This window comes from Bemisia tabaci, chromosome 5 (assembly GCF_918797505.1).
Source record: "Bemisia tabaci chromosome 5, PGI_BMITA_v3".
NCBI classification, from domain to species: domain Eukaryota; kingdom Metazoa; phylum Arthropoda; class Insecta; order Hemiptera; family Aleyrodidae; genus Bemisia; species Bemisia tabaci.
In genome coordinates, this window is record NC_092797.1 from 56,199,447 (window position 1) to 56,217,314 (window position 17,868).

The 17,868-nt window shown below is 41.3% G+C and overlaps 1 protein-coding gene across 2 annotated transcripts in view; it reads left to right on the plus strand.

Moving 5' to 3' along the window:
* The first annotated feature begins 545 nt into the window (after positions 1 to 545).
* The window catches only part of LOC109030895 (CD109 antigen), a 121,023-nt gene continuing 103,700 nt past the window's right edge, over positions 546 to 17,868 (plus strand). Inside the window, exon 1 of one of the 2 annotated variants that reach the window (XM_019042097.2) lies at positions 546 to 746. In XM_019042097.2, the coding sequence (XP_018897642.2) occupies positions 744 to 746 (3 nt within the window). In that variant the 5' untranslated portion in view covers positions 546 to 743. The remainder of the gene's footprint in view (positions 747 to 17,868) is intronic. The other variant, XM_019042099.2, reaches the window with a different exon arrangement.

Here is a 17,868-nt window from a genome sequence, read left to right on the forward strand (position 1 = left end):
CGATGGAATCGGTGTCGATCGAATCACGTTGATCAGTTCACGCCTTTTGTTTTTCGATCGATTCATGTCACCAGATTTTTTTCGGTCGAATCACGTTGGTCGATTCATATTTTGGTTTTCGGAGCGATTCATGTCGATCGAATCCAAATCCAAACCCTCAAAATAAGTGAGTTCAGCTATCGAGTAGAATGAATCTCTGAATCACTCAGCTTCTGCGTCCACCTGCCCCTGCCCCCCCCCCCCCCCCCCCGCACAATGGATCGAGTCGATACGAGAGGTCGTACATGACATTTTTGACTAAAACTGCCAATTTTGATGTTTATTTCGTCATAAGTTTTAAATTTAAAGGGATGCTTCAAGAAGAAAATTGTAGGAGGCAAGCAATGGAAGCACTTTTAGAGCCTCAAAGTTGTGTACAAACGGATTTATAGGCGTTGAAAGTTTGGAAATTTTGTCGAAGCTCTCCTATTGACTGGATGCACTGTGCGGGGGCGCGGTGGTGGAGGGAAGCCGGCATTCCGAGGCCTCGCGGTGGCGGTGCTGATGCCACGGCCACGGTTCATTCAGTTCAGTCGTCGTCGCTGCCGGTGTGTCTTGTCCGCGCGCCGCTTCCCGTGTTTCTCGTCTTACCAAAGGAGTTTCCCTCGACGGAGCTTTCCGGTGTTTCTGTGCCGCGGTCGTCATGAGCCATTAGCCCGTGTTTCTGTGTGTGATTGTGTTTCTTTACCGAGGATTTTCCCGAAATGGTAAGCTTCCAAACCTTCCGACTCATCCGATACTATAGAGGGAAGGAGCCAAGTCTTCCCACCTCTGCGTTGACTGGTCGTCAGGACTAGCCCCGAGTAGCATTTTTCAACGGGAGAATTGCAATCTATTGCGGTTTTAGGTATGTCTTAGGAATCGCACACCGGAAAATAAAGTTCGGTCGCACGAACTGAAATTCGGTGTTCTGTATCATTCCGACTAATTCGGTTCGTCATGCTGAACTTTCGGTTTTCAAGTATCCGAACTTGTGCGGTACAGTAAACCGAGGAACAAAGTTTGGTCATGTGTATGTGCTGAATGTTCGGTTAGACGAAGCGAAATAAGTTCAGTTTGACAAACCAAAAGTTCATTTTGACAAACCGAAAGTTCAGTTTGACAAACCGAATATTTGGGATGACATGGAGCACCGAACGTTCGGTTCACGTGACCGAATTTTTTTTTCAGGGAGAACCGTCAATTTTTGAGAGATTCCACTCGATTCTATAGCAATGAAATCAAGATTTGTATTTTTTTCATCTTTCTTGTCGTTGAAATCGCTATTTTTTCGTGATGATATCGCGATTCCAGCCCAATTTTGTGCGATTTGTTTACTGATTAGTATTATTGAATTTCAGGATTGCTAACTTATTGCAATAAGTCTTGTTCAGATATTATTGGCATACTTAAAAAGGCGTTGATTAAATTGCAATAATCAACCGATAGAATTGCAACCTCTCCCTATCATTGCCTCTCGGGGCACGGTCTATATTCATGTCTTTTGTCCAACAAGAAACATATTTTTGACTACCAGAGCTTGAATGCAGTTTGAGAGGAGGTCAAGAAAGATAGTGTGGGATAATAGCCATTTTAAGTCTTCCTTTTCAGAGGAGGAACCTCCCAATCCTCCCGTCACCTCCAGCCATGGCAGTATCTATGGCTGCAGCAGAAAAATTCGTATCTCAAAATGCGATGTTGTACTAAGGCTACCCTTTTGCATCATTTTTTAAATGTAAACCAACCAACAGTTTCTCGTGAAATTTTCTTTGAATTCTATTTTCACTCATTTCAAAAAAACAAATCTCATAAAGTCGCACGGAAAAATTTGATTAGATTTTCTTGAAGTAATTAATACATGATTTGAGATTTTTAAAACATTTTGAGTACTGCATTCTTGGCATTTACCCATCGAATCCCTGTGAAATTTACTGTGCAAAGGACGGAGAGTGCATAGTGGCTGTTTGAAAAATCCGCTTGAAAAGTTTCTATTTCAGCGAAAAACTGTAGGTACCTAGAACTGGTGAATCGTAGCGACGATTCTTGTCTTATGGCATCACTATTTTACCTCCATTTAAATGTATTTACACCAATCGATTCTAGATGAGACAGGTTGCCTCACGAGAATCTATATTTGTGATGAATTAAAACGGAAAAAGAACAGTTACCAAACCGCCAAAATCATTGTTGGTAAATCAGGAGATTGTGAATAATCTGAATTTAGTAGAAACTACTATAAAAAGACGCCGAAAAATTTTCACTGCTGAAAGAAACCGCGGAAAATCCAAAATCGAGAACTGATCTAAAATTATCTGTAATCAACAAACGTCAGGCCTCTCCTGTGGCAAGAGATTGTCGATCTAATGCCAGGTAAAATAGGGAGGGAGGGGGTGCTTGGATATGTGCCAAGCTTAAAAAGCCGCTAAGCTAGGTATTATTGTATCATGTTTATTGTTATTTTTATTTCCGTCGTAAGCTGTCATACGTGCCCGCTTCGGTGACGAGGTGAAGAGGGAGACCAATAAGGAAAGAAAAAAAAACATTCAGAGTGTAACTCTTATTTAAGTGGCCGGATGAAGGGGGTGGGACTATGGCAACAGAATTTCCCCAGATTAATGGGCGGATTTTACCATTCGCGCTTAATTGAACACCTTCCATATGACCTCGTTGAAAAGTTTTCTGGGAAACCCTCGCAAAGGTGCAGATTACAGATTACGTTAGCGAGTAATCGGTTGATTATCAACAACTATACCACCGTGCTAAGGAAGAACGCCGTATGAACATTCGAGAGTTGCCAAATTCCCCCGATAAAACATGTATTTTTGACAACATTCTTGCACATTTTACTTTAAAATTTTCATGTATTTTAGATTACATTGCGTGCAAAATTTTCTGAAAATTTTGGAAAAAAATATCCACAATTTTCGCTGTAAATTCGATTTTTATTGAAGAAAATTTGGCAACGTCTGGAGGCTCATACGGCGTTCTTCCTTAGGACGACAAAATAGCGTAACAAGTGGGGTTGCCGACTTTCGCAATGTTGCGAATTTTTACCGAGGATTCACCAAATGGGATATTAGTTTTTACGAGAATCAGCGTTATTGTCAGTACTGCCCATCACAGAGGAACGCACACCTTTTGTTTCGCGGCTCAATTGGACGCATTTAAATCGGAAGTCCATCCGGGCGTAAGCCACGCCATGCATGCATTTTTACGGATCTCAAGGCTCATGTCAGGAAGGATTTAGCTCCTTTTGATTTAAATGCGTCCAATTATTCTGCGTTGCAAGCATTTTCATGAGTTGTTTAATTTGAAATCCAATAGAATCTATGCAACAGTCGTAAGGAGGAACGCCGCAAGTGCATTCGGCGTTGCCAAATTTGTATGTAATTAAATTCCTACTTTGAGGAAAACTTGGATTTGTTCAGGCATGTTTACTCTTAATCTAATCCATAATCCTGAAAAGAAGTCGGTCCGAGGGTTGTTTAAGAGGTTGGCCGAATTTTTCTTTAATTCTGTCTGAAGTGAATGCAAGTGAAAAGTGGTAGAAGCAAGGAAGGTTTTACTAAAAGTCATCGAAAAACTTAGTGCAACTATTTCCACAAAATCGGAGAGTGATTAGGTATACGTTAGGACTGGCTTTCAGTGCCACGATTTCACTATGCTTACTAGAAATTGTTCAATGCGGACAGTCAGTAAAAATTTTCTAAATCTGTTGATGTGCTTAAAAATTATCGCGAAGAGAAACGCAAAAATCACAAGAAATATGATTAGCAATTGCGGGATGTTATGGTCTCTAAGCTGAACCTCACCTTCGGCATTAATTGAACGTTCGTCTTTAGCCCGATTTTTGCACATTGTGTCTGACTTTGGAATATCATTAGAAGGCATATAGTCTCAGGAAATCGAAGGACAGAATCGCAGAATGAAATTTGAAATAATTGTTTTTAAAGGCTCTTGTATGTCTCTTTGACTGCAAACTTCAAACTATTAATTCCAGTTAGGTTCAGTCAAATCAGGTATTTTGAATGTTTTGGACTGTAACTCGCATTAGCAACGAAACTTTCGACGTAAACACGCAAGCAGTTGTGTTGCGTAACTGAAATCCGCGCATATCAGCAGTTTCTCTATATTTGGCCTCTTTTCGGGAATTTCAAGCTCCGATCGACTGAAAATCCGAGACTTCAAAGATATTAATGAGTCTGTTCGTGTGAGATGTCACGTCTCCAAACAGCGCGCCATGTCGGGCGTAAGTACCCAAATAATCGCTTAGTTACGTGCTAAATTTGGCAACTCGGTCACCGCCCGACACGTCTTAGAATTGCAAATTATGCGGAAAATTCGTCGATGCTACAGAAATTAGAGAGCCGTTAGCACGAGGCTTGCTTATCAAGGAGGTCGCATTGCTTTTTAGCTATAGTTTACACGGTGTTATTTTCTCCTCATAATCAAAAACAGACTCCCGTTTTTTTCATTTTTCAGCCTCTGAACGGTGCGTCTACTAGATTAAACAAAAATTGCTAATCCATCCTACGGCCTTATAATTGTTTTTAACTCCACCATGCTGAGATATGGAATTTTAGAATACCCTCACTCGCGTCTTACAAGTCTGCATCCAAAAAATGTGTCATTCCTGCGAGACTTCCTCCCTTCATAGAATAACAAAAAATATACAGATTGGCTTTTTTTTATTGTATTTTAAATTGAGATTATCAACATTTTTTTAAGAAAAATCGACGCAAAAATCCGTTACGTTACACAATGCCGAATCACAAGCTTCTCTTCTTCATTTTCGATCATGCTGTCGTGCTAAGAAAAATCACCGAATAAGCCTTCAGACTTTGCTGTATTTTATTCGTAAAATATGAGTTTTCAGGGAGACTTCCTTATATTTTCCTCTCAATTTTTCAGAGAATTCCATCCACAATTTAATCCACAGTGGCTGAAAATTTCAAGGAAAAGTATTCTTGAATCTCATCAAAATGAATGTTTCATAGGCAGGGGGAAGTATGGCAACATCTGATTTTTCATACATCGTTTTTTCCTCAGCACGGTAGTATGACTGTGAAGTTATTTTTGGATAACATCTAACCTGCGTGGCGCGAGTCTACCATTTTTTAACCTTCTCTGCTTGCTCAACGCATTGGCCATTTTCCTATCCGTTCGTTAAAGTCTCCGACCATGTCTATAGTTTGCCTTGAGAAATCTGAATTTTTGCGCATACTAAAGATCAAACGTCATCATGATTTTCAAATATCAAAACTACGGAAACGAGAAGGTGAAGTTGGAACTTCAAAATTTCTCTCAAGAAAAATCAACGTTGCCATTTTGTATTTTATACGAGACCGGTCACTTAGCAAAACTTTTCCGACAGTTTGATGTTTGCTTTCTCTCTCTGAATTTTCACCTAAAGTGCCTACACGGGAAGAGTACAGACATGTCAGTAATTTTGAGGTTAATTTGTTATCCTGTCTATAGATGGCTGTAGGTTCCTCTCTTGGAATATAAGCCAATAAACCATCAGAAGAAGAAGAAGAATTTTGAGGTTAGGCCATGGAGCATTACGACCCGTCGTTTGGTTACATGTTTTATACCGGAAAATGTGGCAGCTACCTAATGTATTCCTTGTGTTTTTCCCTGTTTCCTAATGTCTTCCTTCGTACGGCAGCAGAGGCGTCCATGGTCAATACTGGTCATGACTTACCGTACATGTTTCATACCGGAAAATTTGGCAGGTTTCTAATGCATAAACGGCGTTCTTCCTTCGCATGGCAGCAGAGACGCCACTTGTTATGACTTGAGCAGAAGTTTTTCAGAGCCCGATGGATCCATGATTAAGATCCTCTCCTCGAGTGGCGCGGTCTCCGAGCGGGGGCTCAACTCGGAAGCCGGAAGGGCTCACGAGGCGTGGGTGAAATGCGCATCGGAAAAAGAGAGCTCATGCACAACGATGATGCAGATGCGGAGGGAAATCAAACGGAATGATGCCATGCCCTGTGCTCATGGTCGTTTGCAGTTTCCAAGCGTCGGCGGCGTCAAACGAGACAATGCACCCGCGACGCGACGGGAAAGTGAGTTCCCATGCCCCTTCCAAGTGTGAAGCGCGTAAGATGTGAAAAGTTCAAAAGCTCCTTCCGCCCGGGTCAGTGGCGTCGCGTGCTTTGCGATATATCCATTGATCTGACATTTAAACCTGTAGAAAAGGATCGATAAACAGGGTGTTCGTAACCAACACCTGAATAATCGATTCTTTACTATAGCTTCCAATGGGGAAATATCGATAATCGATTGTTCATGCGACTGGCCCGGGTCGGTCGGGTCGACCCCGTAACCCCTCCCCCTAACCCTCTGGGTCCTGCTCTGCCGTGCTAAGGAAGAACGCCGTATGAGCCATCAGGCGTTGCCAAATTCCCTCCGAAAAATGACGAATTTTAAGGAAAATTCGTGAATGTTTCTCCTCCGATTTTTCGGAGGATTTTGTTCAAAATTTTATCCGAAAAATCCTGAAAATTTCAAGGGAAAATATTCATGAGTTTCTTCAAAAATAGATAATTTCTGAGAGGAAATTTAGCAATATTCGAATGTTCATACGGCGTTTTTGCTTAGGGTGGTAGTGCTGTGTCGCGGATTGCCGGATGGCGTGCTTTGTCCAATTTCTATGACAGAGCCGCAGTGCTGGTCAAAGAGTCATGGTTTTTTCCATGATTTCGACTATGAAGTATCGCTAATGAAGCAGTGGGTTTGGAGCGACATGGTTTGGGTTTTTTTCGATTTTCACTTTTCAACGTTGTACATTTTTTTACGCCTGTATCTAGCACGCGAGTCGGTCCGCTGATGATGCCCCATTCGTCCCCAAAATGAATGGGTTTAAGAAATTTTGAAAAACTTACCTCACGTATATCTCGAACGACTATGGAAAACTGCCCTCTCAAATTGCATGTGAATATGTGGATGCCATTACTGCCAATTAAATAGGAATTTACTGGAAACCGAATGAATTTTTCCCTGCCTTCGTGTATCAATACGGTGTTCTTTCACTTCTTTCTCGCTCGGCAGAACAAGAGCAGCTACAAATATGTCTGCCAAAATTTAGACTCATGTTAAAGTAGAAAATACCTGATGATGTTTAAAACATCAATGACTGAGCAAACCTCCCTCTCTTCCCCAGAAAAAAAATTAGATCAGAAACTTCCAATCAAACGAACAAATAAACGACGGGCATCATCTAGGGACTTCATTTTAGAGAGGGCTTATAGGGTTCTTTTTGGAGCTCTTTTCCAAGGGCTTGTTCGCCCATTTTAAATCAATTTTAGGCCCTTATTTCGAGATTTTAATAAATTTAGCCCGCACAGAAAATTTTCCATATCTTCATAAATGTTGCCCTTCACTCCTTCCCCACCCTCCGAGGTTTTCCCAAATTGCGCCCATGAATAAACTTCCGTTAATCGCAACTAAAACGTGATACAGTCGTACTAATCGCTTCCACGGTGCCATTAAGTATTTTTTCAGCGTAACGAGAAACTGCCATGGTTCACTCACGATAACGAATCCTATTTTTCTGAGTATGGAAGCCATGCTGCATTGGCGAAGCGCAAATAATGGAGTATCGATATTTTCTCGTGTGAAGCTATGGTACAAAATCGATTATGAAGATGTTACTTGCGAACACCCCATTTATCGATACTTTTCTATAGGTTTAAATGGCAGATCAATCGATTTATCGCAAAATACGCTTCGCCACCGCCATGCGGCAACCGGCGAGTCACACCCGTAATTAGACCAAGTTCCGGACGGCTTAATTACAGGAAAAGTGATTCTTTTTTGTCTCAACTTCGACTCCATCTTACGTCGCTCGGTTCATCCGCGAGTTCTCCATGCCCGTTTTCATTGTTCTACGTCATCTCTCGAACTACGTGGGGAAAAAAGTCCATTGTCCTCAACAATAACAACGTATCTCCCAGTTGAAACTCCGTGCAGATATTTGATTTTTGCGTTGCTCAGCGGTTATACCTATACCCTCCCTCCCCTACGCTGCCTCATTACTCCTTCACAGCCGCATCAAGCAACTGCCACCTATCTTCATGTTGTTTTAATCAGGAGTTACGGGGTTTTGTCTTAGCATGTAAGCCCAGAGCTCGTTGCTTTCTGACGTGTTTGTTTGCCGGCGTCCCTGCCGGAAATGAGATTAACATAATGTAAGTTGGACGTATTTATGCTAAAAAGAACTATGTACATAGGGTTTGCGTATAAGATACTTCCTTTTAGCAAAAATACGTCCAATTGTGATACAAAGCGCAATTTTGTAACGTCGTCTGCGCGGGAACGGTGTGAAAATGCGGCTGAGATTGCGTTTGTTCCTTTTTCGAATCGATGAATAGTCGAGGTGTTCGCTCAGGAAGAAAGTTTGCCCGTGTGCAAGGAAAGTGCAATTCTGTGACGTAAAAGAGATCAATGCATTACGAGTGACTATATTGACCTCTACAGACAGGAACCAACGCACGATGGACCTCGTGACAATGATTAACCGAGATAGGTACCAGGAGACCTGATAAGTATTGAAATAGCATAGAACATAAAAAAATTATGAGGGGTCGTTTCTGAATTACGTTACGCTTTTTTGACACCCTCCCTCTCCCCCTTGTAACGCTTTTGAGAAGTAGGCCCCTATCCTGCGACACGTAAAAACAAAAAGACGTATAACGCTCCCCTAGACCCCCTCCCTTCTTAAAGCGTCACGTAAGTTAGGAACAACCCCTAAATAGAGGGTGAGCATATTGAAGTTTTTGCAAAATCAATTCGTGAATCATGCACGCGTTTGTGGTTTATATTGAAAATAGCCGCTTCAAAGTTCTCGTCCGAAATAAAACGAAAATCTATACGTACGTAAAATTGGCAGCGGAAAATAAACTTATTGTTTGGGAAATAACTGCAGAATTGGAATTGCTTAAATGTACTTCATCGCTTGAAAGAAGGCACTTGTATTTTTCCTTGGAAAAATTCAGCACGCCGGAAAATCACTTCTTCGTTACGCACACCGATATTATTTAGTTTCGTGTCATCTCACCAGCTCAGACCAACAAAGTCAAGATATTTTTAGTTGATAATGAAAAATTGTTAGCTTAAAAGACAGAATCAAGTTATTCTAACTTAATAGGGTCTTTACGAAGGAGCGTAAATGTGACGAGCATGTCTTACGAGGCGTCGAGTCCGAAAGAAGGTGCATAACATTAGCAAATGTTGGAGACAGACTCGAAACTTCAAACGACAAATTCTTTTGTTCCCGCTGGACATTTTTCGAGACGGATGACTAGCGCACTGCCCGTTGTAGGTTATGAGACTTTCTCTCGAGAACTGTCTATTCTTATGCTTTTTAAACGTGATTTCCTGTCAATGAAAGATTCATATGACCTATTTTTGTCACACTACTAGTGCGACATATTTTATTTGTCTGAATTGATCGCATATCACCCTGACATTAATTCACTTCCCAGCTTTATTGAAAGATACTTAGGTTCCTTGGCGAATGGGGTGTTAGATCATTTTAAAACCACGGAAAAACTTACTTAAGAGTTGAATTTGGAAATTTCAATCCGTTATAGTTATGCGTTCTATGCTACATTCTGAGAAAAATGAAGAAGAAAAAATCCATGCTCTGATCTTTGTTATGTAACCTCATTTGCAGCGCGCAGTAAGCGGCTCAGTAAAATTACCGAAAAACTAACCGTATAGTTATTGATCATCGCAATTAGAGGGAACTTCGACTCTAATTGAATACCTATTGAAGTTTTTGATTCTATAACCGAAGGTCTTTACTGCAGGTCTTGCGACGTGTATTTGGCTCGTGCAACTGGGAAAATTTGATTGCCCAAACCAAAAAAGGGTATTATATGGTGTACTGTGTGAGGCAAACTTCATTTTTCTCTGCGCCTAAGGGTATTTTTGATAATTTTACTTTTCTTCAAAAATTACTGTTCAAAGTTTGAAGTACTCCCCGGAGATACTTTCAAGTGATTGGAAGACGGTGAAACCACAACTCGGTCAAACTACTGATTACTGTATCGGTAGTTTTTATCGGTATAACTGTATATTTGGCGGATCTATCCAAAATATAAGCAATCTTTATTTCTGCGTGGGAAAACATATCCCAATCCTTTTTTTGAACACAAGTTTAAATCAACCAAGCCTTGTGCTTAGCGGTCTATTTTGAGCCTCTTTTCTGGATAACCTCAAAACAGAGCGTATAGCACTCAGAGCGCGTAATAACAAGCCACTCATAAAAATCTTAAGAGCGGGTCCCGTTAAGGTTGTGTGGTTTGAACGAGGCTCATCAAACGCCGCGAGATGCCCTCTCCTGTTTGGATTCAAATTGAAAATATGATAAACAGGCTCCAGGCCGTGTCCATGGAAACCCCGGCTGCCGGATAGTGCCGTTTTCATCACTGAAGCTCATCTCAAATTTGTTAAGGGAACATACCGATTCAGAAGGAGACATGAGCCCTGTTATGCATATATTCATAGTGGTATCAGGGCTCAAGTCACAACAAAGATAGTTAATTTTGATTTAAATACGTCCAATTTTCCCGTGAGCCCTGGCCAGAAGTGTAAAATGAAATTCCACGGAAATTTTTTTTTATGAATTTTCATTTTGCTGTAAGGAGGAATTTAATTTTCTAGAACAGTTAAACGATTTTTCAGGGGCTGCGTATGAACCCCGCAATAATTGTCCTGGGACTCATTAAGAAACTTCGAAATTTGACTAATGATATTTTTCTTTCTTCCTTTTTTTCAAATTTATGATTATACCGTTTATATGCATATCGTGGCGGATTAAGTCCATTTCAGAAGTTTTAGAACATTTCATGAAACTTCATCTCACAAAGGAGCATGAAATTTCGCACCGAAAAAAAAGTAATGTTGATTTAATATTCTAGATGGAAAAAAAGTGTGCGAGAACTTATAAAATGTAGAATTACCTGCCACAGCAGTTAGTTTTACAACTTGGCATTGCTAAAGTAACTGCTGCAGCGGATAATTCTGCATGTTGTTAGTTCTCGCACACTTTCCTTACATCTTCATCAGAATGTTAAATCAACTTCACCTTTTTTCCGGTGTGTATATACCTCTGGCCCTGACTCCACGTGTCTATGCGGCATATCGACGGTGAAACTACCAAACCACGTATCTCGGTTTGCGACGTCGCAGACTTCCTGTCATACTTTATTTTTTAAATGAAAAACTACTTAACATCCAGTCTTGAAAATTTCAGTGATTTTTCCTCTTTGTGCGGAGAAAATTCCGTGAAAATTTCAAGGAATGATATTGATTTGGTCTAATTCAAAAAAATAAAATGTGAGCGTAGATTTTTAAACACCGCAAACGAGATACGTGGTTTGGTAGTTTCACCGTCGATATACAGGTGAGAATTTGTGCCATGCTATGGGATAGAGTCGTGTCATTTGCAATTTCGAAGTCGAGTTTCCTTCAAAATTCGACTGATTGAATTCAAACGAATCGGCTTATTAAGATAGAACAGAAAAATCAATCTAATTTATATAATTTTTAATCAAGTTAAATTTTACGCACAATCTGGCATCAAACAGAAGGAAGACGAGAGGCACGCACCCGGCGAGCGACGACTACAGCGCTCCCTCGCGGCGGGGGACCCGAAAAACATGCGTCCTCGCGCCATTATTTCACGCCTAATTAATTAGGGATATGAATTATCGAAGGAATACGTTGTCTTGACGGGGTGCTCGAGGGTTGCCAAGCGGAAATATTTTTTTATTGATGGAGGGCTCCGCACGTAATGAGGGAGGCCCCGGGGACCTCCAGCCTCACCCTGTCTGCAACGCGGGTCAAAATCCGATGGGTGCTTTTCGTTCCACCTCCCAGCAAGAACAAAGTAATATTCAGAAAATGTGGGATAAGACGGAGGATTTCGGCCATCATGTTAGATAGTACGATAGGCTTTTGGCATCATGCTGCATAATCTTAATTGCCCTGTGATCATAGTATAATATGCTTGTGGGAGACTAAAGGAAAATGAGTATACATTACTATCTCATAAATTTCTGGAGATGGGTCGTGTAGCGGCATGCGGCATATTGATCAATATTTTAGACAAATCTGACAAAATTAATTTAGATTTTTCCGACACTGCAGAAGGTCGGGATGGGGTAGTACGAAATTTCGTAGAAGTAGATGTAGATAGATGCCGTAGATTTGAGATTTGTTTAACAAAGAGACTCATAATCAGAATTCGACGTTAAGAAAAATCAATGAGCGTGGAAAAATGAAGGAGAGCTAAAATAGACAAAATTTAAATGAGTTTAAATATGTTCTGAGGGCTCATTTTGTAAATCGATCCCAAACTAGAATGAGAGAATGTTTCTCTTTTTTTGGCGCATGCACTCCGCAGAATTTAATCCTACCGCATTAGGAATACCCGTCATGCCTTATATGTATCTATTCCTGCTTTCAAAACTTGAGGAATCGGTCGAATTTGTGATTCACCCAGGAAACTCAATCGCGGATCGAGGTCGCGTCTACGCAGGTAAATCTTGACGATCAGTTTTTGTGCTTCAATAAGTTAAAGGGAGCTACGTCCAAAAGGTGACTTAGGTCATGTTTATAATACCAAATTTCGTTTCATAAGCATGGATTTCGTTTCATAAACGAAGAGAAAAATCGTATTTGTCGCAAAGAAAAACCCCTTATGACTTTACTGCCGTGCTAAGAAAAAACGCGGCATTAGAATTCAAACAATAACAAATTTCCTCTCAGTAAATATTTATTCTTTATGAAAGTTATGCATATTTTTCATTAACATTTTTAGATACGTTCGATCAAATTACCAACAAAATGCTCAGAAAAATTCGAGGAAAAATATTCATCGATTTTCTTGAAAATTCATGTTTTATCAAAGGATAGGCAGCTTTTGAAGGCCCACACGGCGTTCTTACTCAGCTCAGCAGTATATCAATCTTGAGTTCCTAAGAAAGGATTCTCCCCTTGGAGCGACTTTTGTACACACAATTTGTAATTTTATCAATGAAAACGTTTCAAAAATAATGAAAGTGAGGGGCCTTATCTGGATCAAAATATGGATCGCGTGATATTGGCCACGGCTTTGACCACGAAAGCGCAAGATGCGGCCCAGATTTTACTTTTGGTTGGAACGCAATCTGAGCTCTGGGCTCTAAAAAGCTTTGACATCACGCGAGGTTGAAAAAGACAATAGCGTTGCCCTGAAAGCTTTATCGGATCGGGTTACCAGGCCTGGATTCGCATTGTTGAATCTGGAAGAAAGTGCCAGGAGAAGAAAGGACCCGTCGGGACCAGAGGGTGATATACTTCTCTTGAAAGTGAACTAAATGTCTCGTCGCGTGCTTTTTAATAAGTAATGGATAAATGTCCGCACAGCAAAAGTCACTACCGGAAAGGAATTTGAAGTGAAAGTTGGCCGAGGGAGAGAATTGCATCCATAGGTCGGGGTCTTGGATAGGAGCCTGGCGATTCCCTTACGCGTGTAATTTTTCTGAGCAAGTTTTTCGGTAACATGCATATTGCATGGAGCGAATATTTTCAATTTAGATATCCGCGCACTTCGTCGTTTTCCTATGAAGGAAAGTAACTCAATTTTGAGGTTGCAAAACTGACTTAATCAATTCCATTTTTTATAAGAATACACCCAGGTAATTTTCGTCCAAACTTTTTCTGATTTTTGCGTGAGATCAGAGGAAATATCATCAAAAGCTTCAGTAAAAAATGTCCAAGAAATACCTCGTAAAAATGCGATATGGGAGCGGAAATTTGGCAACATTGAAGTGTAGTTACGTTCTTTCGTGGTGGTATTGGATCTTGATTTTAAAAGTCCCCTCCCAAGTTCAGAGGAAGCTCTCATCAAAATTGAGACTGTAATGGAATCATCCTGCAACCCTGTTCTAAGAAAGACACCATCTTCGTGATCCAATCAAACGCTCTATGCAGAGACAGGGCTCAGAGTATTAGAAACGTTACCTACATTGATTACGAGCTAAAAATTACCATCTGGGAGTGCCGAAGTTGTCGTGCAGCATCGTAATCCATGCTTATATATTCCGTTTTACCTATATTTGTATGTAAAGTTTCATCCAGAATAAAGTTACCATCTCCTATATGAGCTCAGACTATTGCCTCTATTGTGTTCTCACTTTCACAGCTTTTTTGGAGCTTGAATGTTGATTGTAAAGGAAATTATTGGCATCTTCTTCATTTTTGCAAAACTGTACATTGGATACTAGCAAGCTGAGGAAAAACATCGTTGATGAATTTTTAAATGTTGCAAATTTCCCCTAATAACTAATTTATTTTATAAGAAGGTTATGCGCATTTTCCCTTGACATTTTCAGATATTTTAAATCAAATTGCGAACAAAATCGTCTGAAAACTTGAAAGAAAAATACACACGATCCTCCCAATATATTCGTATTTTATCAAAGAATATTTAGCAACCCTTCTTGAACGACCCTAGCTATAAAGTTCATCATTTCCTCCATTAGTCAACAAGCATCTGTTTTAACCAACACGATCTCGTTTATCTTGTTTGTCTATCGTCCAGAGGCCTATCCAGCAAGTTGGCGGCACTAGTTTTCCTTCATTTAAATCTTTGTTGAACAATCGATTCTTGTCAGACGACTGCGCTCCCAAGAATCGATATATTTCCATTGGTGTAAAAGAAGAGAAAACAATGTTGCCAGTTTGCTGGATCCGCCAATGTTGTCACTTTGCCGATAAATGTCAATAATCAGCCTGCTGGAGTTCCATTGAGGGAGCGAGGACAAGGAGAAATGCATTGACGAGGGCCCCTTTCGGATCCGATGGACGAGCTTTTGGGGAGCATTGACGGATGTGATATTTCTCGAGGGGCGGAGAGGAGGAGACTGAGTGACCCAGATCGTGGTGGGTTCATCGACTCGAGTTGGGACTGGGAGCCCGAGTGAGACGCCAGCGCAGACGCCGGAAGAAGAGCCCGCGGATCCCCCAGCCCCCCTTTGCTCCCCCCTTTGCCCCCCACCTGCCCCCGGGGCCCCGTGGCCTCCTGCCCAGGGCGGGCCCGTTCGGTGACACTCCGCACCACTGGACAACTCTAATGATACAGGGCTGCCGATCCTTGCTTTGCATTGGATTCAAAAGCTCTGTTGCGCACAGCAGGCTCGTTACTGAAATTAAGCGAATTTTCGCGATCGAATATCATTCATCAAACGAATTGATCAGTGCTGAGTGATGCTGGTGATCGGTGTAAGCAGGAGCCAATCAGAGTTCATTTTTTTTATAAATGAAATTAATAAGAAAATACGAAACACTATCACAGCCAATTGCAAAAACAGCTGACTTGAATTGACAAAACACAAGAACAGAGAGAAATGACGAAAAAACAATTCTGGTGAAGGTTGAAGTTTCTGACATCGATTGCAATAATTCAAAAATCGAATTCAAGTCCCGAGGTGCATTCGAATTTTCAAATTGATATGGATTTCAACGGTCTTCCGTGAGATCAACGAAGAAGTCGAATATCATGTGAAAAAAATGCACAATCGTCGAATATCATTCTTCTTCTTCTTCTTCTTCTGCCTTCTGACTAGGGCCGTGACCCTGTTTGTCTAGCCTCTAAAACAGTAATATGATGCCGATGAGAGAGATCACTTAATTCTCCGGGGATGAAAGGCAGCTCTGTGCCCATCTCTTGGGCGGTCGTCCGGGTTGCCTTTGGCTATGAGGTCGTCCTACCATACAAATCTTGGCAAGCCTTTCCCCGTCCATCCTCTCAACATGTTCCGACCACATTTTCCGGCGCATCTTGGTCCATTTGGCAATATCTTGAATTTGGCACTCTTCGCGAATTGACTCGTTGGTCTGCCTATCTCGGAGCGTAAAGCCTGCTATTTTCCTCAGGACTTTCATTTCTACGGTCCGCAACTGTTGTTTAGTGCGCTTCGTGTCCGCTCGGGTCTCCGCAGCGTAAGTCAGCACAGGTCTTACAACCGTTTTATAAACTCGAACTTTGCTCTCTTTAGCCATGTACTTATTCCTCCAAACCATTTCATTTAGGCATCCGGCTACTCTAGTTGCCTTGATTGTCTGACTCCGCACCTCGGTCCCTAAATCCTTCACACTCGTTATTAAAGCGCCCAAGTACTTAAACTGCATTACTTGTTCAACTACGGTACCGTCCACGACTAGCTTACATCGTATTGGATTTTTGCTGATGACCATACTTTTTGTTTTTTTAGCCGACACTTTCATGTTGAATACCTCTGCAGCCAGGTTGAAGGAATGGAGCATTCTTTGCAGATCATCCTCGGAGCTTGCTACTAAAACAGCATCGTCTGCATAACAGATTATATTGATATTCGAATTGCCTAGCCGATAGCCTCTCTTAAATCTAACTGCATCGATTAGCTTATTCATTAACAAATTGAATAGAAAAGAGCTGAGGGAGTCCCCTTGTCTTACTCCTCTGTTTACAATGACTACATCAGAGGTTCCCTCCCTGGTGACTATCCGTGTCTTGGTGTTCGAGTTCAAGTCGGCAACTATCTCGATGAGACACCTGGGAACATTCCGCTCGTTAAGTATCCTCAAGACATCTGTTCTCCGTACGCGGTCGAATGCCTTCTCCAAATCCACAAAACATAAAAATAAAGGCTTGTTGAACTCGATGGATTTCTCTGCCAATTGTCGTACCATGAATATGGCATCGTTGGTGCCTCTGTTTTTCCTAAACCCTTGCTGTTCCTCGGCCATATGCACAATCTGCTCCAAAATATCTTTGAGAACGGATGTAAATAGCTTGGAGCACGTGTTTAGGAGCGTAATACCGCGATAATTTTCAGGTACAAATTTGTCACCTTTCTTGAAGATGGGAATTGTGAAACTATCCTTCCAGTCTTCCGGCATTTTCTTTTCTTCCAAAATTTTTTGGAACAGACGATGCATCCACACAGCTAGGACTTTTCCACCATATTTAACGAATTCATTTCCGATGCCATCTGGTCCAGGGGATTTTCTGAGCTTTAATCTGTGAATGGCTTTGGTCACCATCTCCAATGACACGGTCACATTATCTTCGTTCTGGTAATCAATCCTCTCTTGGATGTCGTCATCTGCATCTTTGTACAGTTCAGTAAAATAAGTGTGCCATTCTTCTTTCCGAATGTGATGGGCCTGCCTAAATTCACAGATTTCTTTCCGCTGATTTCGAAGAGCATTCCACATTTTCCGTTGCGCACCATAAAAGTCATGCTCCATTCCTTTGGTGTAACTTTCCCAATAGCCTTCTTTAATTTTCCTAATTCTCTGGTTCATCGAATTGCGGACCCTTTTGTACTTTTCATATTCTTCTGGAGTGGGATTAGATTTATACTGTAAAAATGCTTCCTTCTTAGACCTTGCAGCATCTCTGACTTCATCACAAAACCAGGGTGTCCGGGTATCTGTGCGATTTCTGTTTACTTTTCGCCATCCTACTGCCTCACCAGCTGCTTCCAGCACCTTCGATTTTACATGCCGCCACAGCTCATTTGCTGTCAAATCTTCATCTGGCACACTCTCCAACTTGCCATGCAGCCTGGAGCGATAGAAGCTCCTGATGCTGGGGTCGGACATCTTTTCAACACAAAGTTTTTCGAAAATCACCGGTTGCTGTTTTCGCTGACTGAAATCGATTCTTAGTTCGCATAACACTAAGCCGTGCTGAGTACCAGCATCTGCGGATGACAAGGTGCGAACATCTAGGATCTGCTGTGGATGTACATGCCGATTACTGATGATGAAATCAATCATCGATGCTTGGCCTCTCCGATTGGTCCA